The following is a 23,694-nucleotide window of genomic DNA, read 5'->3' on the forward strand; positions in this document are numbered from 1 at the left end:
ATGCAGCTTCACCCTTATCCCCCATTTCCTCTCAGGTCCTGACTAGTCAAACTAACTTTAATTTTATGTGGAGTGATTCTTCCACTTGACAGCACGTTCAAACCAAACTATATTACTGCTTGTGGGTGATGCTGTCATGCAGCAACATTCAGCAGGACACAGGTGTTGATACAAGTTTGGTGAAAACCGATTGGTGGAGTCTACAGATAGCTCAATCTTTTAGTTTTAAGTAGGAGACATTAGGGAATAGATTCAGGGGTGACAGTGGGCCGGTAGTGGCTTGTATAGCCCCCATTAAAAAGTGCTGCGGCGGCGCTTTAACGTCGGTACCCCTTCCATGTCGGTGACCCTACCGCCAGGGGAGGCAAAAGGGGCAACTGCCCCCGGGGCCGACGATATAAAAGGGCACGGGGCTGCCGTGGCCAGAGCCCCGGCCCCTTTTAAATCGCTGCTGGAGCCCTGAGAGGCAGGGGCCAGGCAATGCGGATGGGCTGGCTGGGGGAGGCTGACCCCTTCAAGGGGCTGGAGCTGGCCCCATACTGGTAAGAATTTAGTATCACTTTCCCCCTTGAATCGGTTTAATCTTTTAAAACTGGCCTGTATTAGTCTGCATTTCATTTCTTGCAACACTGTTGCTGACAATACCAGAGCACATCTTAGACCCATTTAAAAAAAGTCAGACTTGTTTGTTAACATACTGGGTACTACCAATAGCTACTGAGTACCTCTTCCTTATACATGTAGGATCTTATCTATCAGTTGATATGGGAACTGTATTTCTCAACCCAGAGTGGTGGTAGCTGGGTGGACAATACACCTCCCCCACCCACCCTGCTTGACTAAAGTTTGAAAATCCATCCTAACGCTACTTACTTTAGTAAGTAAATATCATTAGTTTCACCCTGGGAGTAGGGAAAAGTAGATTGGGCAGTTAGGCGCATGATGATTTTGCAAGGTTCCCTGTATTTAGTTACCTGCAGTGTAACTTGTTTTCTTTCAATAGTCTCAAATCTGTCTCTGCTGCTCCTCGCCTTTCACATAGAATCACAGAACTTGAAGAGACCTCAAGAGGTCATCTAGTCCAGTCCCCTGCACTCAAGGCAGGACTAAGTATTAACTAGACCATCCCTGACAGGTGTTTGTTCAACCTGCTCTTAAAAATCCCCACTGATGGAGATTTCACAACCTCCCTAGGCAATTTATTCCAGTGGTTAACCACTCTGACAGGAAGTTTTTCCTACTGTCCAACCTCAACTGCTCTTGCTGCAATTTAAGCCCTCTGCTTCTTATCCTAAACTCAGTGGTTCAGAACAATAATTTTTCACCCTCCTCCTTGTAATAACCTTTTATGTACTTGAAAACTGTTCTCATGTTTCTCCCATCTTCTCTTCTCCAGACTAAACCCATTTTTTTCAATCTTCCCTTGTAGGTCATGGTTTCTAGATCTTTAATCATTTTTGTTGCTCTTCTCTGGCCTTTCTCCAATTTGTCCACATCTTTCCTGAAATGTGGTGCCCAGAACTGGACCCAATACTCCACTTGAGGCCTAATCAGCACAGCATAGAGCCGAAGAACTGATAGTTCCTTCCTAAGTGGAGTACTTTGCATTTGTCCTTATTGAATTTCATCTTATTTACTTCAGACCATTTCTCCAGTTTGTCCAGATCATTTTGAATTTTAATCCTATTCTCCAAAGTGCTTGCAACCCCTCCTAGCTTGGTATTGTTCACAAACTTTTAAGTGTACTCTCTATGACATTATCTAAATCGTTGATGAAGATATTTAACAGAACCGATCCCTGTGGGACTCGGCTCATTATGCCTTTCCAGCATGACTGTAAACCACTGATAACTACTCTCTGGGAATGATTTTCCAACCAGTTATGTGCACCCACCTTATAGTAGCTCCCTCGAGGTTGTATTTCTCTAGTTTGTTTATGAGAAGGTCATGCAAGACATATCAAAAGCCTTACTAAAGGCAAGATATACCACATCTACCGCTTCCCTCCCCCCAAGCACAAGGCTTGTTACCCTGTCAAAGAAAGCTGTCAGGTTGGTTTGACGCTATTTGTTCTTGACAAATCCATACTGTTATTTATCACCCCATCTTCTAGGTGTTTGCAAATTGATTGCCTAATTATTTGCTCCATTATCTTTCCATGTACAGAAGTTAAGCTGACTGGTCTGTAATTCCCTGGGTTGTCCTTATTTACCTTTTTATAGATGGGCACTATATTTGCCCTTTTCCAGTCTTCTGGAATGTCTCCTGTCTTCCACATGCTGAACCTCCTCTTTCACAAGCATCCTGTGCTCCTTCTCATGTCCTCAATTCACTTCTCCCCTCAAAAAAGTGAATTACAGGAGCTGGCTTCTTTGTGGAACTGTAACCTTACAAACATCTACTTGTCCCTGGTAACAGTCTCATTTTACAGTTAGGGAAATTGAGGCAGAACTATTGGGGCATGTCACCCTTAAGTTACAGTGCCTACTCATAGTATAGTTTTTTGATTAAAGGTAGATAAACTTGAGACAGGGCACTCCCTCTTACATATGAAGAACTCAGCATACAAGGCTGAGAGGAAGCTTTGCTGGACAGGAGAACTTACCGAAAAATAGAACAAGCTGACGTTTTAAAAATATTTATTTAAAAATATTTTCTTCCACTTGTCTGAGTAACCAACATTAATGGGTCCAACCATATCTATGAAAAGACCTCTTGTGAATCAAGGACTTTCATCTAATAACATGGACCAGTTTTTTGGGGGTGTGAGGAGAGGCTATGAAGTCGGCCTCAGTTACTGAAGCACCTCGTCTGTCAGCAAATTGCCTCATCTGTTAAATCAGGCTGTGGCTTTGTCTTTCATGGCAGCTTTATATTTGCCCGTCATCTCTTTAGGCAGCGGTACTAGACCAGGGCAGGGAACCTGGCCTTCAATTTCACACATACATTCCCGCAGGTGATATTTTTTGGGTCCAAAGGTTGCAGGATGAGAGAGCTGCTTTTTCTCTTGCTCCTCTTTTTTTAGCGTTTCCCTGGAAGAGGAAAAACAATTAGCTATTAAGAAGGCTGGATTTCTTCCTCTCTTCCACCTGCCCCCCGCTGCCTAAAAAGAATGGTGATGCATTTTTTTTTTTATACACCAAGATTTCAAAGGGCAGCATCTCACCCAGTAATGGCTGCTAGCAGCCAAACAACCTTTCCAGGACTGACTTGTAGAAAGAATTCCCATTCGCTTAGCTTGGAGCAGCTTTACTTTGTCAATGGCACATTTCTCTCAGCCACAGGGGGGAGATCGGGTCCCCTTTCTTCTAAACCAGGAGTCTATCAACTCATCTAGATATTTGCCTAGTTTTACAACAGGCTACATAAAAAGCACTAGCGAAGTGAGTACAAACAAATTTCATAGACAATGATTTGTTTATACTGCTCTGTATACTATACACTGAAATGTAAGTACAATATTAATATTCCACTTGATTTTATTATATGGTTCAAAATGAGAAAGTCAGCAATTTTCCAGTAATAGCGTGCTGTGACACTTGTGTATTTTTAGCTCTGATTTTGTAAGTTTAAGTGAGATGAAACTTGGGGGTACACAAGACAAACCGGACTCTTGAAAGGGGCACAGCAGTCGGGAAAGGTTGAGAACCACTGTTCTAAACCTCCTGGTTTAAGAGGCCCTGTCCACTTTCAACCCATCAGGCAGTGCTGTGACATTACAGTTCTATCAGAGACGAGACAATGACTCCTCAGGTTGTGAAGTATGTTTACTTACTCGCTTTTACCCAAGATTTTTTTAACGTGCTCCACTATCTCTTTGTTGCTTTTATCTTCCACATCAACCAAGACTTGCTCACCACTATCTGTCGAGGAAAGAGGTACGGAATAGGTATCAACAGGTGACTACCCAGAAGTGTCTACCATTTCGCATTAGATAGAGTAAATATTTGAAGGCGTAACACACCAGCAAGACAGTCACAAGCAGCACAACGTGCTACCTGTTCCTTGGTCAGTAACCTCACTTTTGTATGCAGCTCTCAAGGATGCAAGCTAAACTGTTAAAGGGGTCTTAGGGTGTGTGTTAGCAGGTAAAACTCAGTTCCCTGTAAACATTATTCCTTTTTACAGATAGGGCAGAGCTAGGAACAGAGCCCAGGTCTTCCAAGTCCCAATCTAATGCACTATCCACTAGGCCACACTGCCTCCCTATAAATGGATCTCATGACCAGAAAGCCATGTGGGAAGCCACAACCCTAATCCATCAACCCCACATATGGACTAGTAAAAGAGAGCCACTGGAAGGCTTTACAGATGCAGCATATGTATGATGTGAGGTCCTTATTAAGATTACCCTTGTAGTAGACTGTTACTGTTCTGCAGTTATGGAACAAACCCCTACAGCTTAAAATAGCGACACTGAAGTGCTGTGAGCTGGGAACACTGTAGCGCTTCTTTTAAATATCAGCACAACGGGTGAGCCAGTGAGTCTGGAGCACCCACTAGTTGTGCAAGGTGCCTCAGGTCTTTGCTCTCTAGCCCCTTTTAAAGGGTGAGATTGCAGTTACCCTATCATAAGACATCACAGTCAGTATAAGGTGGCTAGGGCACCCAGCAGCTTGTGGGAGAGGAGAATCTGCTCTGTTAATTTTGGGGAGGAGGGCGCACGGGAAGGGGTGCCCAGCACTCCAAGATAAAGGCACTTACCTAAATAGAACCTTAGAAACGGCGAAGGGGTCATGTTCTTAAACATCACGATCTGGACCCAGGGGTTTTTGTACTGAATCTGAGGGATGTTGAAAAACACAAATTTTCTAGGGGGGAAAGAAAGCCAGAGGCTCTTTTAGCGAGCAGGTCAGCGTAAAGGCACACAGCCCTTCAGAGGCCGGTAGCAACATCTGCCCCCACCCCCCAGCACAGACAGTGCAATTCACAGCCAGAGCGCAGGGCCCCAGGGATTGGGGAAGGGGGGGTTAGGCTCTGAAGCCCCCCCACCGAGGCTGCACTCACCTGGTCCCCACCCCAGGGCGGGCTACCCGGCAGCCTCCTCTCCCCGCCGCTGCACTCACCTGGCCCCCTCGCTCAGCTGCCCCGCGGTGTTGTAGTTCACAGTCATCACCTTCACCGCGCTCTTGAGGACGATCTCCCCCTGGCTCAGGTACTGCAGGGTCCTGCGGATGGGGAACCGGCCCTTCATCGGCATGGCTGCAGCTGGCAGGGGGCTCCCTCGGGCACAGCCCGCACGCGGCGGGCCCGGCTGCTCAGCCCCGCAGCCCCCAACGCACGGGGGAAATAAGGCGGCTGGGCCCGGCAGGAAGGGAGAGGAAACACGTGCTCTCCGTCCCTGCCGCAGAGCGCTACGGGAGACGTAGTTTCGCTGCCCCAGGCTAGGGAAGCGGAGCGAGAGGATTTGCAGGTGCAATGGTGGGAAGAGGAACAGGGTGGGTGTGTGTGAAAGGAAATAATGCGGGGACCGGGCGATAGGGAGGGAGGAAGAAGAAAAGAATTAGGGGGATGGTGAGTAGAGAGGGGGCAGCCCTAAGAGACGGCTGCAGTCTGAGTCACCTCCCTGGCTCTCCTATGCATCTGTTTGCTTAACGTAGTGACCGGGTAGTGCTTCTTAACTGTTTGTTGTGGGATTGATTCAGCTGCCTGTTCGTATTCACATTACCTCTCATCAGTATTGCTTGGGTCACCATGTGGGGCTCCATTGAATTAACCCCAGGAGGAGTTGGTGGCCTTAAAAATAAATATTGAAAAAGAAAGCATTATCCAGCCTGGTACATGGGCATCAGAGTTCCCCAGCTGCTGGAGTGAAGAGATTCCATGAGACTTCAGCTTTGTTTCTTCCTTTTGTTTCTTCTCTTTTTTTTAAAGCAAGCTTTTAGCCCTCTTGGGTGTGAATAAAAGCTTGAAAATGAAGTTGTGCATCTAAGTGCTCAGAAATCAGAAGGCAAATAAAGAGCCTAAAATTTACTATTTTAAACAAATCTTGTTACTGTTGAACTGTTGGCAGGACTTTTGTGTGTGTGTGTGCGTGTGTGTGTGTGCATGCGCTTGACTCATGATTTTGGAAAAGCTGGACTTGGCAATACTGATTTACTAGTATAGTTGTCAGGGTTCAGTAATTACTATTAGCGGTGGGTTGAAGAAAGGTGACTATAATCAGTGAAAACCACTGAAACATCAAGACCTTGTTTTAGAAGCCAACAGCGTAAATCAATGACAGGTTATGCATGTATGTAGTTAACACACTTGTTTATGGGGAGGTGATCTGTGATTAGAGCAGGATACTGGTAGTCAGGACTTGTGGGTTCAATTCTTCTCTCTGCTACTTACTAATTAAGTATATGAACTGTTGAAACCACAGCCACTCTGTGCCCATTTCTCTACTTGCTTAGGTTGTGTGGTTGTGATCTACTTGTTCATAACACACTTTGCAGTTATGTAGCACTTTTTGTCCAACCATTTTGAAGTATTACTAATATCTAGTAGTTTAACAGTCAAAATTGGTGTGGAAAGGGGTTTAATTCAATGTTATTTACGCAATATGAACTTGAGGATTGATACTCTGATCCAGGAGCATTTCCATAGTTGGATGTGAGCTACTGTCGAATACACAAGCTCCCACCTTTGCCTGCAGTGACTGCGCTACCAATATGATTACAAGCAGTTACATGCTATTACAGTATGTGTTCCCTTTGCATGGTTTACAGTAACAGTAATTTTTCCAACTGAGGAGTATGTACTTCCTACTTCTACCCAGCACTGAGCATTAACCTTAGAAAACAGAGCTGGGAAAACCCTGCCGTCAGGCGAAGTGCCAAGAGATTCCAGAGCATGTAATTAGGGGAAAGCTGAAATGAACAAGTTTATTATGGGCTAAATGTGGCCAACAGTCTATTTCTAGCAAACTCCAACTGAAAGGGCATGATAGTGAGAACACCCTGACCTCTGCTCCCATTATCTTTATACTTGGGCCAGATAGTTGAAAAATTCCAGTTCAACATGGGAAATTACGAGAACTTAGACCCTCAAGGGCTTTGGATAAAGAGACCAGCACCTTGAGTGTCCGCTGTGTGGATTGCTAGTCAGTGAAGAGTTGAGCACAGAAGTTGTGAGTAGGACAAACAAGCAGGACTGTACATAAAGTGAGTAGTAGCAGTATTTTTCACAAGCTGAAGCTTCTGAGTTGCCCTCAGCATAGCAGTCCAGCATTGAATAACAAAGATACAGATGACTGGAAGCGATATCTTGGCCAGCATAAGACAGATGATGGGGTTTCTAGCTTCTGCTGCTATTTGGGTTTGTATAAACCGAATAAAGTCTGCAGGAATCACCTGAGATTGAGAACCATTTTATAAATGGCTGGGCAGATGCCTTCAACTAAGGAAGTGGTTATTGACTTCCCCAGGTCAATCAGCAATTCACAGACTGAGCCTGAACTAAAAACCTGCCTTTTATCCATGTCCCTAGTTTTGTCAGATACTGAAAAAGAGAAAGGAAACAGCTCCATTGCCATATGAAGGAACAGATAAGGAGCTTAGGGTCCTCTGCATATTGATTACCCCACAGACCATAAGCACCTCACACCCTGCCTATGTCTGTCCTGCTATTTTTTGAAGTGTTTTGAGATATTAGCATGAAAGATGTTATATAAAGTCAAATCCCTTTCTATATGTCAATAGTGGTTATGAGCAACTGAATTTGCTATTAAGCTAATCCATTACGGACAAGTTGGTTTAGACTTAGAGGAAGAAAGCAGAGAACACTGATACATACACAATATTTTGCAAATATTAGACTAATTCTCTGCTTACAATGTAAATAAGGCAAATACAAGACTTGGGATCACAGTACAGGAGAGGGAGGATGTAGAATAATTTCTGAGGAGATATAGCTTTAAGAGAGTTGGAAGAAAAATCTGAAGGAAAGAAAAGCCAGTTTGCAGCTGAAGTCAAGTACAGTGTCCCAGGCAAACCATGACAGAAGGCATGAAGTTGAATGGGAAAGGATGAGATGATAGAGACAGGAGTAAGGGAAAACTAGAGAGAATTAAAGAGAAATGAAAGCTGAGATAATTGTAAAATCAAGACTATGTAGGGCCTTGTAAATGAGGCTGAAGAGCTTGAATTTTATGTGAAGCCAAAGGAAAGATCAATGGAGGAGTTAACTTGGTTGGAGCAGGGGAATAGGGAAATTATTCTGGAAGCAGTGAGACCACTCAGTAAAAAGTAATAATTAAGGCAAGAGATGGATCAGGTTTCAGACAAGGATGTAAGCAATGGTTATAGTACAAAGGGGGAGAAATTTGAATATATTAAAGACTATGTTGACTCAGAATTTGTAAGGTGGACATAGATACCGTAGTATGAAAGCCAACATAGGCAGAAGTGACAGGAGTTAAAGAGATGGGAATTTGGAGAGAAGAGGGCACTGGGTATATGGATCAAGAGGAAAGTGAAGTTGCTGTTAAGTCTGAAAAAAATGACAGTTCTTGCTGTTTTCTATCATTCGGTTGTGTGTCCCCTTCATAATAATGTCCTATTGATGCAAATTGGATTTTGAATACAGGCAAGAGTCCAGATTTTGCATTTAATTTCTCCTTTGCATTCATATGGCCACAAAAGGCTCAAAAGCAGCTTGTTGAATTTCTGTTCTTTTTTGAAATATCTGACATGAATACTTATTTTTGTTAGTGGCAAAACATACACCGCTGTCAAATATGAAGAATGAATTTTGTGCTCATAAAAGTGAGGGACCAATTATACTTGCAAGCCCAAGAAAAATCTTGGAGTCTTTGTGGATAGTTCTCTGAAAACATCTGCACAATGTGCAGCAGCAGTCAAAAAGCTAACGCAATATTAGGAATCATTAACAAAGGGATAGGTAATAAAACAGAAAATATTATAATGTCACTATCTGAATCCATGGTACACCAACACCTTGACTACTGCATGCATTTCTGGTCGTTCCATCTCAAAAAAAGATACATTAGAATTGGAAAAAGTACAGAGAAGGGCAACAAAAATGATTAGGGGTATAGAACAGCTTCCATACAAGGAGAGATTAAAAAAACTGGAACTATTCATCTTAGAAAAAGAGACAACTAACGGGGGATATGGTAGAGGTTTATAAAATCATGAATGATAGGGAGAAGGTGAATAAGGAAGTGTCATTTACCCCTCCATGTAACACAAGACCCAGCGCTCACCCAATGAAATTAATAGGCAGTGGGTTTAAAACAAACAAAAGGAAGTAATTCTTCATACAACTTATCAGGGAATGTTGTGACAGCCAAAAGAATTAGATAATTGCACGGAAGATAGGTCCATCAATGGCTATTAGCCAATATGGTAAGGGATGCTAGCCCATGCTCTGAGTGTCTCTAAACCTTCAACTGCTAGAAGCTGGGAGTGTATGACAGGGATCACTTGATAACTGCCCTGTTCCGTTCATTCCCTCTGCAGCATCTGGCATTGGCCACTGTGTGAAGACATGATACTGGGCTAGGTGGACCATTGGTCTGACCCAGAATGCCAATTCTAATGTTCCTAGGTTAAATATAACTCTCAATAAATAATCTCATATGCTTTCAGATGGGAACTCTGAGAAGCCACAGAAAGATGAATATCTTTAGTGTCAAATCTTGCTCAACTTGTTCATAGGCACGAGTAAGGTGAAGAGGATTTGGGCCTTTTTATTAGAATAGTTTAAATGACCACTCCAAAAGGATACTTTTATCCAATGGAGAGAAACTATCAAATTGTTTCTTTCTGAAGACAGGCGTGACGCTGGTAAGATAAGTGCCGGCCTGGCCAAGGCTATAGGTGTTAGCTAAGAACAGACAAACTCATAGCTAGAAACCAGACCAGCTCACCTGTATGTTAGTTTTGTTCAAAACAGGTATTAGTCTTATATGAATATATTTAGCGTTTAGACTCTATGAAATGTTTGTAAGTTGCTGCATCCATTAATCTTACTTGTAATGTCTGTATTCCATGCTACAAATAAAATATAAAAGTTTGTTTTATAGTTGTAAAAATGCCCGCTCTGAATTTATGAATTCAGATGAGAAGAGTGGCTTCCCCCACCCATTCAGGAGGACTATCAAAATATAAGTGGGCCATTGTAGAACAAAAACTTTGTTGATTGCCCCATCCACCCATGGAGAAGTATGTGTAGAAGGCATCATCTCATTGGTGTGAATGCTGGAAGAGGAAAAGAAAAATAGCTAACATGAAGGTTTTTCAACACTTTGCTGTTTGGACTCTCACAAGGGCTGGAGCTAAGAAACAAAAAGGAGAGATTCCCAGGGTTGACCTGGATTAAGTCCTAAAAAGACATTCAATGCTGACAGATTACTACATCTCTGTCAGCTTTCAAATCACAGACAAACTCATTTGTGCATATATGCTGGCTTGCTTTAACCTGTAAATAACTCTCTGATTTCTTTCAACTAGTTAATAAACCTTTAGTTAGTTTATTGCAGGGTGTGGTTACAGGCATTGTCTTTGGTGTGAGATGTAAGGCACAAATTGAACTGGGATAAGTGACTGGTCTCTTGGGACTGGAAGCAACCTGAATATTTTGTGATTTTTGGTGTAAGTGACCACTGAGGAGCAAGATAGACTGGAGAGCCCAAGGGGACTGTCTGTGACTCTATTGTAAGACTAGTATCAGAGGGGTAGCTGTGTTAGTCTGGATCTGTAAAAAGCAACAGAGTCCTGTGGCAGTCCTGTGGTTAGTCTTAAAGGTGCCACAGGACTCTCTGTTGCTTTTTATGGTAAGACTGTTACAGTGAGCTCACATTTGTTACTGGGTTGGTGAAATCTAATTATAAAACATACCACCAGTTTGGAGTGTCTGCCCTGCTTTTAACAGTCTGCCCTAAGGTTATCACTCACGGTTGTGAGCCACTCCTGGTAGCATGACAACAGGGAAGCAGGTAAAACTGAAATTTTGGCATGGATGTGAAATGATCACCTGTGATTCAAGAAAAAAACAAAGCATTTATAAAAATCAAAGATACATTTAGGTTTGTAATTCACTTTAATAGTATAAACCTCATTTAGGTAGTAGTATTAAGCCACAACAATATAATGCCACATTTAAACAGCATTTAATAAAATGCATAAGCTAATTCATGCACTGCAATACTCTATATACAAACACAACAATGCAAAATTTCTCTTCATGACTGAAGACACTGATTAGATATAAAATTCAGATTAAAAAACTCATGCTATTATTTTTAAATGCCATCACATATACAAAGCTGATTTCACAAAGAAGCTGTGAGAAAGCAACAGCTTTAACAGGTTTTAAACCTGAAATTAATGTAATGGCATAAACAACAGTTTTCTAAACAATGAAGAAGAGAGGGTTACAAAAAATATCCCAAGGAACTATAGTAGACAATTCCTTTTGTAACAGATGGGGTATTTTTGTAAGAGCTCATAGCTCATAGGTATGCCAAATACATACAATTATACAATGAAAAATGTGCAGTTTTTCAGTTATAAAAGTGTCTGAACACTGGCTTACAAATATATTTGAAAGAACAGATGGATTATAGGAAAAAATTCCAGAACTAGAACTTAATTCCGTGGATGATAAAAAAACAAATCTGCTCTATAAATAACATACTTTTCTAAAGCATAGCCCCCCTCTAACTTGAAATCTATTAATTCCCCTTTTTAAAATCTAAATTGTAAAACGAACGCTTTAAATGGATCTGTACCTGCTTTGCAGTAATATATGTTTCTAGGACCAGATTTTTATGTGCAATGAGCCAGTTACTGAGAGGTGCAGAGCACCTGCAATGGGAATTGAAGCTGCTCAGCGTGTCTCAGAATTTGGCTGTCTCTGATTACTACAGGAAGCTGATTTCATATCCTGTAGTTCCTGCAAGATAGTACATAACATATTTCATCCATATTTATATTTAAGCACATTTTGTCTTTCAAAAGAGAAACAATTCAAACTTGTGAGTTCCATAACCCTTCAGTCTTAGAATATGGGCATTATTTTTTAAATTCTCAGTTTAATTATTATTCTTTGAAATGGCTGCAATGCTGATCAACACCCCAATCCATTTCTTAACCTTAAAATTTTTTCTTGAAATAAAAAAGCATTTAAAGAAATTAAGGTTGTCATTCTATTTTCAACAGAAAATCAAGAATATTCAAATGGTATGATTGTCATGACACCAAAGGAAGGGCCAACTTATGCTAGAAATGCTCCCATTGATTTAAATGGGCGTTTTACATGCAGAAGGCCTCAGAAATTGGGCTTGAAATGTTAAAAAGATGGGTGTTTAACGAAGTCGATATTTGAAACAAAGTCTACATATGTTTATTAAACAGTATGGCAAAAAGGAACACATTCTTAGTATTCTTCACAGCAAAGACTTTACATCCAAGGCCCTGATCCTGCAAAAGCTTACGCATGTGAGGTGTTCCCCTTGACTTCAGATGGCAATGGGAGTTCAGCACATGGAGTGCTCAAAGATTTGGGCCCAGGATATGTACAAAATTATTCTAAGGGAGAATATTTTAACCACTTAAGTTACTGAAAGGTCTGTAGATCTTGTTAATTTTCCTTTTAGCTAACTTGGACTTACATAAAAAGTCTTGTGCAAAAATAATTACATTAACCTCAGAACAAAATGAATTTCAGAAATTCTTTGTGATACAGGAGTTCTCAGTGCCTCTCATGTCTTTATCAGTAACAATGTAATTGTTCAGTTTTCTGAGCATTTAATTTCCATAACTGGATGTTATTGCACAACTGAAGTTGTTTTATTTTTTAAACTATTAAAGAAAACAACATTAAAAACTGAATCTCATCTGGACAATTTTGTTCCCTTACCTATCTCTGACTGATCACTTCCTTCAGTCTAGTTTCCACTGATCTCTATTTTTATAGGAATAGAGCATGTGAGGGGACTGTTTCAGCACACTTCTCTCAGCCCTTCTGCAATAGAAACAGGGAATACAGTGTAGAGGAATGTAGTCTAAATCTGGGGTTTACTCTAATTTAAATTTCCATATAATCGGATAGTTTAGCATCCTGATTATTAAAAAAACTGACATTTTACACCACAAAGGTGGGAGGCATTGTCAATGCAGAGGAGGATCGGAATATTGTATGACCTGGAAGACCGGAGTGACAGAGATGGGACGAAATTCAATAATACAAAATGCAATGTAATGCACTTAGGGACTACTAATGATAAGAATTTCTGCAACAAGCTAAGATCTCAACAGGTGTAAGCGACAGAGGAAATGTGACACATAAGTGTGTGGGCTGATCACATGATGACTATGAGCCACCAATGTGATGTTGCTGTGCAAAAGGCAAATGCAATCTTAGGATGTACCAGGCGAAGCATTTCCACTAGAAATGGAGAAGTATTAATGCTATTGTACAAGACACTGGTAAGGCCTCCTTTGGAATATTGTGTACAATTCTGGTCACCCAGGTTCAAAAATGATTAATTAAAATTTCAAACTGGTGCAGAGAAGAGCTACTAGGATGATCAGAGGAATGAAGGGCCTATCTTACGAGAAAAGACTGGAAAAGCTTGGCTTGTTTAGTCTAGTAAAAATAATGTTGAGAGGGGATATGATTACTTCCCATAAATACATTAAGGTAGTTAATACTGGGAGGGGGGCGGGCAGTGAAAACCTATTTAAGCTCATGAACAATGTTGGCACAAGAAAAAATGGACATAAACTGGCCCTGAACAAATTCGGGCTGGAAATTAGAAGAAAGTTTCTAACCATCAGTGGCTTGAGGCTCTGGAACATCCTTCCAATAGGAGTTGTGGGGGCAAACAACTTAATTAGTTTTAAGAGAGAACTGGACAAATTGTTGAGTGCAGCTTCAGGATTGCTTCTGATGGAAAGGGGCAGAACTCAGTAGTCCTGGAGCTCATTTCCGGTTTATGTCTCATGTTCCTAAAATCTCATGCTTTAGGATTTCAGCTACTCACTTGTAGAGGTCAGGAGGGGATTCCCTCCCACAATGTATTCTGGGTGGCTTTTTTAATGTCTTTCCTTTGAAGCATCCGGGATGGCCAGGGCTGGAGATGAGACATTGGGCAGGGTGGGGCAGGGCTCTGAGGTGGCACTGAGCATTCTCTGTCTCAGGTGCTCGGCTGGCTGGTTGTTGCTCACATGCTCGGAGTCTAATTGAGTGCCATATGTGGGATCAGGAAGGAATTTACCCCCCAGGACAGACTGGCAGTGACCTCTGGGTTTCTTTGCCTCCTTCTGTGGCATGAGGATGCACATTGTTTGCCAGGATTATCTGGGTATATCTCACTAAATCATTTCCCTGCCACTTGTGCACCTTACTCCCTCCTATTCTTTGCCTATGGTACACGATAGTTTAGTTTCCTGTGGGCTGTAATACTTTGGTCTAATTTCGTTTGTTGGATTTAGTGTGTGGGTGCTGAGTGATGTTGTTGGCCTGTGATATACAGGAGGTCAGACTAGATGATCTGGTGATCCCTTCTGGCCTTAAACTCTATGACATGACCGTTATGGTCTTGTTGTTGATTTTAGAAATGACATTTATTGCACCATGCATTGCATTCTGCCTTTTACTTTATTCTGTGGGGTATAGTTCAAAGATATATGGCAGCCTTTCTTCTAATTAGCCACTAATGGAGACTTAAAGAAATCACTTTAAAACTTTACAAATAGACCTCTTTCAGAAGGCTAGAAAAAGCCCCTCTGTGTCTATCAAGAATATAGGGGAATATTTACTGTCTATTTTTATTTCATGTTTTCCCTTGGGAATTGTAGATTCTACTAACTCTCAATTGGATGGCTCCTACCAGCCATGAGAAAAGGCTGAGAAAATAATGTGAAAACCTCAAATGACTTAGAGTTTTTTAAAAAGCACTGAGGATAAAGTGTCAAATTCAGCCTTGGTTTAGAAACAGGTAGAACTCTACTGAAGTTAAGGGAGATGATCCTGCTTAAGACAGGCCGAGTCTGGCCCAAGAAATGAAAATTAGGAAGGCCCTGATTAGCGACCCAATCATAAACTTTCTTTTAACATATAAAAATGTATGAATACATGGCTACATATATGTACATATACATACACGCTTTATATACACTGTACATAATATATTACACAGAGCTAGTTATGAACACATTCAAACACACATACATACAACTATGTACATATGCATTAGCTACACGAATGAGCTCTATTACTAAACATGCAGAAATATACAATGGTAGAAGGCACAAAGAAATATTTAAAAAAACTATATTAAAAAAAAAAGATGGGGGAAGGAAAAGCATGAATTTAAAGATCATAGTAATCCATTTTCAAAGCCCTCACATAACCCAAATAATAAGTTAGACATTGGGAAATATGGAACACTGTGATATACCGATATGGATATTTTCCATGATAAATACAGTACAGGTTTCACAATAAACAAAGAGCCCTACAATAAGGAAATTATAGGCGATAGTGCTTTCCAATTCCAATATATTTGACTTTTGAAAAATTTTGTATGTGTATTTCATTTTAACTTCCATCTTCATTACAGCTAACATTTTAAATGTTTACAAAATAATTTCACATTTAATACTGATAACCATTAAGGTGGGTTTATATCACACAGGCTAAAAAGGGGATTGGGGCACCCTTAGTAAAAAGATAAGCATAGCCTTATTTCTAAAGGGCTTGACCGTCCTATAAAAGACACTTTTCAATTGACACAGCAACTTCAGAATTAAAGGGGGAATGTCAAACACGTTTTAAAAATAGTTTTTGATTTTTCACTCCTCACTCTTTATAAGGCCCTCTTGCAAATTTGAAAGTAACGTTTCTATTATTACTCAATTTATCTTTCTGTATCTGGTAACTCTGACCTTCCCCTTCCCGTTTTGTATTAAGTAGAAGCCAACATAGCTTCTTTTGCTGGCTCTATCTGTGTACAAAGATGTATTGTGACTGCAGATGTTCTCTGCTACTATCATAGAAAGTCTATGCTTACACAGGAAGCCAACCGTGATAGCTGCAGTGCTGCTGCTATCAGGCGGGTCTGGTGCACTCCTGGAACTAAATTCTGAGATGTACCTGAGCCTACTTGTTGCTTTTCTTTCCATCTCTCTGCTTTTTCAGGGGTAAGAGAGGAGGAAGGAAAAACAAACCCACACACCTTATTTTTTATTTTCCAGATAAGGACTGAAAGAAAAAAGAGAAATGTCAAATCAAATTAAGGAAAATAAAACAAAATTAAAAAGAAAATCCTTTGCCAAAGGGAGATTTGAACCTGCAAGTACTTGCTGATAAATCTGCATTTTAAGCCTTGGGGCAGTATTGTTATGGCATGTATTTAGCTGTCTCCCTGTGTATGTGCAGACATCCCACAATACCAGCAGTGAGCAGCTGATGCCATGATTGGAACTATGATATCTGTTAATTTCTTGTTTATGTCAGTGGTGCCTCAAATGTAATTGAGAATGGCAGTGATGTCAGCACAGTTCTGAGAATCTAGTGTGTTAAAATTGTCGGAGAATAACAGAGTTCTCCGATAAAAGGTTTGCTTGAAGTGTGTGTGTACACATACCAATGCTAACTCCTGAATTGTCTGATATGGATTGGGTGCCCCATCCCTTTTGCTACTGCAGAAGGGCTTTCCTGATCTCCACTTGCTATAGGTGACTCTTTAGCCGGACAGCCCCCCACTCTTCCTGGCTGAAATCCATTCACAGGGGCATTGTCAGTTAGTTCTTTAAACTAGGTAGTGCTTTTAAAATTCTTCCCTGATTAAAAATGTCAGTCAGTCAGGGAAAGATCCTAATTACCACTCCTTCCCATATAGAGGTTGAAGTGGGAGAATATTCTGAAAATGTTCAGTGTTTCCCAATGTCATTTCAACAACCCCATTCGATACACATGACAATGAATAGGGTGCAGTTTTCAGCATGACACAACCTCTACCAAAGAAAAAACATCTCATAAGAAGGACATGATAGAGATTGGTTAGCCCCTTGTGCAGCTTAGGACCCTTATGGGTTTTGCAACATTGGGAAATCATCAGGGCAAAGGAGTGCTCTGGCCAAGCCTCCTCTTACCCCAATATACCCCAGAACATACCCTGTGCCAAAGGCTTCTGGGGGGGCAGAGCAAACCCAGCTCGATTCCTGGCATAGAATCCCCCTTGAGCCAATGCTATTCATTAGTGGTCTTTATGCCTGCCCTACAGTCCACTTGTGTCAGGAATTACAGTGCAAGGGGGCTGTAGGTCAATGATGAGTCTTGCCATCTGTGACTAAACAGCAAGCCAAAACTTCCATTGGCCAGCAGTCAGTTTTCTGCTGCATGGGGCCTTTATCATCTAAACATTGTCTACATTCTAACAGTTTTTAGATGAGTCAAAATCTGGGTCTGTGTCCCCCATCTAAAGATTTGGGATTCTGATTCTCCTTTCCCTTCCACCAGTTTTACATCAGAGTAACACCATTGGCTTCCAAGGGTGATTTCTAATTTACAAATAATGGAAATGAAAGGAAAATAATCTAATCTTAGTCCTGCTTGCAGTTTGACAAGTCAGTGTGACTAAGGAGAATTAATTTTATTTAGATTTTTAAAATATGCCTGTTTGATTTAGGTGCGTATACAGTAAAAACAATTACAAATCTTATAAAAATAGCCCAAATATTGCTTACCCAAATTAACCCTTCATAACTGTCAATAACCATTCCTTTATACCCACATACGAACTCCAAACTCACATCTTTCTCGAAAGAATGGGAAAACAGACAGGCCTCACAGCATACCCTGATGGTCAACAGACTTGGGAGTTATGATCACTTATCGCATTCCAAACAATTTCAGCCAACACAGAACTTCAGTTTTTGTATGAACTAAATCTTACTGCTATACACGGATGGTCAAGCTTGATTCACCATGACACTTCTACTGAGTTAAATACTCTTTACTTTTAAAAGCAGCACAATAAGACTTTAGCAGGTTTTGAAGAAGGGTTAATTTTGAAGCAGTAGCAGGAACTTTACTTGGATGCAAGGTTTTCTAGAATCACTATCAGGCTATGGTACTTTGGCTCCTAATTTTGTCAGGTCAAATCTGGCCACACAATTCGGTTTGTAAAAGTAAGTTTTTACCAAGTTTAGGACCAACACAAATATTTCCAATAATTCTGTTGTTATTATTTCAAAAGAAAAACAAACAAAAATATTCCCAATCTATATTTACAATACAAAAGTGCAGTCTTGTGCTTAGAGAGGAGAAACTTAAAGCGAAACTGACTAGAAACCAAAGTGATGCACACTAGTCTATTCTCATTGTCCAATCCTTAAGAAATGGAAAGAGTACACAAACAAGCCAATAAATGGCAGAAAATAATTTACACTTGCAATACGCTTTCAGTTTTAAGAATCACATGCATTATTAGTAACATAGGCAAGGAAATTACTATTTGAACATATGGGATCAGGTCCTATGTGGCAGCCAAACTGTGAAGAGTGTTGGTCAGTGGTGTGCAAAGATGACTGAAAGCTCACCTTTGCACTCCTATGATCTTGGGAGCTGCTGTGTGCAGGCCATTCCCCCTGTGCTATGTTGAAATAGCACGTGAGTTGCAATGGCCACAAGGAACTGAAAATATGGCCAATGATTAGCATAATGCAGGAGCAACTTGGTCATGCTCCATTTTCCCCAGCCATGCCTTTTTCCCTTGCTATCCCAGCCAGAGGTGGCTGGAATGGCACAAGAACCCCTAAATCAGCTCCATCCCTCTGGTAGATCAGCCTTATATTAGGATGGTCCTTCTGGAGCCAGTTAAGATGGCTCCACAGCTAGATTACCTCAGTGGTTTGGTGCAAAAAAGCCACACCACAATGGAGTTTGGCCCATAATTTTTAATAGGACAATAATGTTTTAAGTGCCTCTTTTACAGCATCTCTCTCTCTCCAGCATACCAATTCATTGGCTCAGTATTAATGGTAGCTCTTGAGCAGCAGGTGAAAGAACCATGAGGCTTATTATTCACACTTATCCTATTATCTGTAACTTGTATTCAAATAGCTGAGACCCTGAATATCTTCTAAGCTGTGGGATCCACCATCTGCTGTCCAAATTTCTACCATCTAAACTGTTTGTGTTAGAACCAAAACAACATATGATCACAGAAAACATTCTTTTTTATTAATCCCATGGGGGCTACGTTAGCTCGGCTCTGACAAACCATGCCAATAATGCTACACCGAACAGAGTCTTCATAGTTTAAAGGTGGTAATTCGAGGGTTTTAAAATAAAAGTGTAATTATGGAATTGCTTCACTCTATCCATTAAGTACATTTACAGTTTAAAAAAATAAATCCTAAGTATAGGCTCGATTGCAATACCCATACTCACACTCAATAGCATTTTACTCTACATAAAGTCTTCCTGAAGTCCATGAAACTACACCTCTACCCTGATATAATGCTATCCTCGGGAGCCAAAAAATCTTACCGCATTATAGATGAAACCGCATTATATCGAACTTGCTTTGATCTGCCGGAGTGCGCAGCACCGCTTCCCCGGAGCACTGCTTTACCGCGTTATATCCGAATTCGTGTTATATCGGGTCGCGTTATATTGGGGTAAAGGTGTACTTGCAGAATAAGGTACGAACAGTATAGTCCTATGTTGTAGGATGCATTCTATACATGTTAACAGAGCTGTGCAAAAAAAACCACCATTTTTGATTTATGAAATCTTATGCATAAATGTTAGCAGCTTCATGTGATTTTGCTCCACAGCTTAGTTTTATGTGGGTTCCTTTTTCAAAATGGCTATTTTCACAATGAAAAAACAAACAATTTTTTGCACGTTTTCAACAGAGAAGCCATTTTTACTCAAACCTGGGCTCATCTTTACCAGCAAATGAGACCCTTTACTTGAGAAATGTACATGTCCAACAACATTTTTCATGAAAATGGTCTCAAGTTTATAATAAAATTTGGAAAAACGTTGATTTCCAGTAGTTTACTATACTTTTTGTTTATGAATATTTCATGCTCCTCTAAAAATGCTTGACGGTTTTAATTATTTTTACTACATATTACAAGTGATTAAATTATATCACCTGCTAATTTTTTGCCATTAGCCGCCCCCCCAAAAAAAAACAGTTCAATGTGCACTCTATATTTTTAAACAAACAAGCAAAACAGTAAACCTCTAACATTCACTTTTGCACAAAAATGGCCACAACTTTTCTTTGAAATTCTGTTTCCAAGGCAAGTACCTTGTATGTTAAAATTCAGGCCACAACTAATTTCTAAGGCCAAGTAGTAAACCCTTAAAACAGGGGTTTTATATCAGAAGTGCTGACACAACCCTACAACTAGTGACACTATAATATAACGGCTAAGGCTTAGGTCTGCATTCCAGTTGGCCTAAGGATGTTCAAAATATAGGGCCTCTTGTCACTTTTAAAGAAATGACCAACTTAATTTACTATAATAAAAGCTTAGGAAGAAGATGTTGCAATACTGCAGATGTCTGCCTTTACATTGTACTCTGTCTATACCACTCTTCTTGAGAACCAAGATTTCTGAACTTTATAAAGATGGAGATTGTAATTGAGTTTAATGTACCTAGGAGCTAAAATTACATAGCCTTATTTATCAGAATGAGTGTTACAAATGAGAGCCTTACAATAAGGGTGAATTGTACCAAGACAGGACTTACTAATACATTAGCAAGGAGTTGCTCAAAATCCTTTGGCTATAGTTCAGACCCTTTAGAGACAAAAACCTACCCTGTTGGAATGTTTCTAAATCAATGCCAATACCAGAAACAAAAAAGTGCTGAATTCATTATTTATATTTTTGTCACACACAAGTATGCAAGTAGAAAATGACACTGCCATGTAAATTCATTAAAGTAATTAATGAATGTATGTAATAAGCAAGAATCAGCTTAATGCAGCTATAACTCTTCTGACAAAATGCTTTTTTATGAATTTTGATGGTTTAAAATGTTCAGTGTTAATATTAATAAATTATACTAAAGTAAATGCAATATTAGCAGGAACAGGTGAATCCTATAAAACAACTTGATAGGTTACTACCCAAGATAAAAACAAAGATTGTTAGTATTGTAACTCCAAACCATCGTCATTAACTGTAACTGCACATGAATGAATATAAAAAACCCAGCTGACACTCCAATTTAGAACTGGGTCAGAATGGGGTACGGAGCACTGCAAAGACAGGATGCTCAGCCTCTGGGAAAGGAAGAGAATTTCATGTTCTGCACTTATCCCATAGCTGACAGCAGCATTATGGGCTCTAACAAAGTCACAATCATCCCCTTTGGCTCCTAGGAAGGTGAGGGTCATTTAGTGCTGCAGACAGAAGGAATGAATTTGGAAATATAAAAAGTATACACAGAGCCTAGGAGTGCAGGACTTTATTTGAAAGGATTGCTTCCCTGCCAGTTAATGACTGATTTCCCCCATGATTGATTTCCCCCACAACCAAAAGTCGTCCTGTCGGAATAACATCTATCATGACTGTGTAAACATCTATGCCAGGCTGGAATTGAAACTTTCAGGAATCTGAAAGCTTCATTATTACTATGGCAAGAAACTCGTATTCTGCCTTCCAATTTGGGCAATTTCTGTAGCATTTATTAATGCTGCTAATTATACTATAGTTACTATGCTTATGTCAAATAAACCTCATTTTCACTAATTTAGCAGAGTTTAGTGCTAACAGTGTAGAAATTTGCTTTAAATTTCCACTTTACCATTAAATGCATAACATTATTAATAGCAATTTTTTGTAGTATAAATGATTGTCTCCTATAGCCTTCACAGAAATTACTAGCATTTTGACCAAAAACATATGCAATTTTCCATTTGCCCTGCTCATAAGCAAAAATGTTGATGACATTATCGCTTTGACAAGAAGTGCTTAGAAAGTGCTATCATCATTATACCCTGGTAATTATTAGATATTAATTCCAAGGAAAATTTTAAATATATACATACTGTTCTTCTTTTAGCAATTTTTAATACTAATCTCTGACATTATAAAACTCTATTTTTGCCCATTGATAATTTCTAAATACAAAGCATGTTAAAAGTATGTTCAGTAATCTACAGCCTTTTGAATGAAAGGCATCAAAACACTCCTTGTGGCAGAAAAGGGTCCTAGTTGGAGGTGTTTTAAGAGCTTTTTATACTTTGTCACTGGAAATAAATAGACAGGGAGCAGTCTGGTAGGAAACTGGTAACATGTTGGAAATATTTGTACATACCAAAATGTCATTTTTTTAAAAAAAACTTATTTCTCTTAATTGTGTAGTTACTTGTTTTACTAAAATTACTTTGATCCATCAAGTTGCATTGTTCCGACTATGCAGACGTGCCAGTTATTTGACCATTATACTCTGCTGTTTCCATTTTGAGGATGTATGGGATTATGCTGTCAATCGGAACATTTCCTATGAGGCCAGTAAAAAAAAGTTCCTCTGTAATACTAGAGCTCATCAGTCTAAGTGCTGGTAGGCGAACTAGAATCCGGGCTAACCTGGAAAAGAAGTTCAGGAGATTATGAAAAGGTATAATGCAAATAAGAGTACGTCTTCACTACCCGCCGTATCGGCGGGTAGCAATCGATTTATCCGGGATCGATATAATCGCGTCTCGTTAAGACGCGATATATCGATCCCCGAACGCGCTCACGGTCGACTCCGGAACTCCACCAGAGTGAGTGGCGGTAGCGCAGTCGACGGGGGAGCCGCGGCCGTCGATCCCATGCCATGTGGGCCCCAGGTAATTCGATCTTAGATACTTCGACTTGCGTATCCTAGATCGATTTCCCCCCGCCCCCGGCCCCAGTGTAGACCAGCCATAAATCTAAACTACTGTGCTGCTAAAGAGCTGGGCCTGCTTTTATTATTAAAGAAACTCATGAGTGAGAAGAAAGGCAATTTATGTTAATTTAGCTGTTCTGAAAAGAATGTCTATGCTTATTCTTCCACTTTGCAAATTAAATGAAAAATGCACAGTTCTTTAAGTCTACTGTCTGTGAAATTCCCAGCTTTGCTTTGCAAGTGTTTTATGGCTAAGGACAATGTCTCATACTGAGTAATGAGGACGTTTTCACATTTTTAAGAGCAAAATGCTTAATTAGTTTAAATAATCTATACGGCATCACTCTCAGTTGCCTAGCAACTTCTTAATGAAAAACCAGATCGCAAGAGAGGCATGAGTATGTATACAAAAGGAAGCAGAAATATATGAAAAGAAAGGGGAATTTTGAAGGGTCTGTTGCTCCCTCTTATGCTAGTCCCAAACCCCATGTTTTGTTAATGTGTACAGACAATGACTAAAATTTACAAATATACAGAAGCTAACCTTATACCACCACTGACATTTTAAAAGCAGTTTTACTTTATAGTGATTCTGTAGCATATCTACCTTGTTTAAATAGCAGGATCACATGACAAAAAAAAATCAAAATAAATGAGTTTCTTGATGAAATTATTTAAAGTATATAACAGCAGAACCCCCTAGTAATAAAACGAGAGATCCATTGATGATTCATGGCTAGCTGTGGAAAACATTCTGTGTAGAACCAATTCTGCTAACACACCATCTCTTGTAAATGTGAAGGTACATTAGTAAAGGGATATGAAGTC

The 23,694-nt window shown here is 40.0% G+C and overlaps 2 protein-coding genes across 8 annotated transcripts in view; both read right to left on the reverse strand.

Annotated features, from left to right (window-relative positions):
- Positions 1 to 2,622: 2,622 nt before the first annotated feature.
- On the reverse strand, positions 2,623 to 5,319 carry MRPS25 (mitochondrial ribosomal protein S25). The gene is made up of 4 exons (XM_054034465.1): positions 5,067 to 5,319; positions 4,705 to 4,811; positions 3,776 to 3,863; positions 2,623 to 3,032 (listed from the first exon to the last, which is right to left on the reverse strand). The coding sequence occupies exons 1-4, from the start codon at positions 5,198 to 5,200 to the stop codon at positions 2,840 to 2,842; spliced, it is 522 nt and encodes a 173-aa protein (XP_053890440.1). The 5' UTR covers positions 5,201 to 5,319; the 3' UTR covers positions 2,623 to 2,839.
- Positions 5,320 to 11,030: 5,711 nt separating this feature from the next.
- The window catches only part of NR2C2 (nuclear receptor subfamily 2 group C member 2), a 63,241-nt gene continuing 50,577 nt past the window's right edge, over positions 11,031 to 23,694 (reverse strand). For 6 of the 7 annotated variants that reach the window (XM_054033588.1, XM_054033591.1, XM_054033586.1 and 3 more), the window contains one exon: positions 11,031 to 22,580. In XM_054033588.1, the coding sequence (XP_053889563.1) occupies positions 22,406 to 22,580 (175 nt within the window). In that variant the 3' untranslated portion in view covers positions 11,031 to 22,405. The remainder of the gene's footprint in view (positions 22,581 to 23,694) is intronic. The other variant, XM_054033592.1, reaches the window with a different exon arrangement.

Source organism: Malaclemys terrapin, chromosome 7 (assembly GCF_027887155.1).
Source record: "Malaclemys terrapin pileata isolate rMalTer1 chromosome 7, rMalTer1.hap1, whole genome shotgun sequence".
NCBI classification, from domain to species: Eukaryota; Metazoa; Chordata; order Testudines; family Emydidae; genus Malaclemys; species Malaclemys terrapin.

Excerpts from the sequence above, each read along its gene's own strand:
- MRPS25 (XM_054034465.1), bottom strand. The coding sequence starts at position 5,200 with ATGCCGATGAAGGGCCGGTTCCCCATCCGCAGGACCCTGCAGTACCTG. Across the intron at positions 3,864-4,704 it reads GTTTCTAAGGTTCTATTTAG|ATAGTGGTGAGCAAGTCTTG; the intron begins GTAAGTGCCTTT and ends TTTCCTCGACAG. Across the intron at positions 3,033-3,775 it reads AAAATCTTGGGTAAAAGCGA|GGAAACGCTAAAAAAAGAGG; the intron begins GTAAGTAAACAT and ends TTCCTCTTCCAG.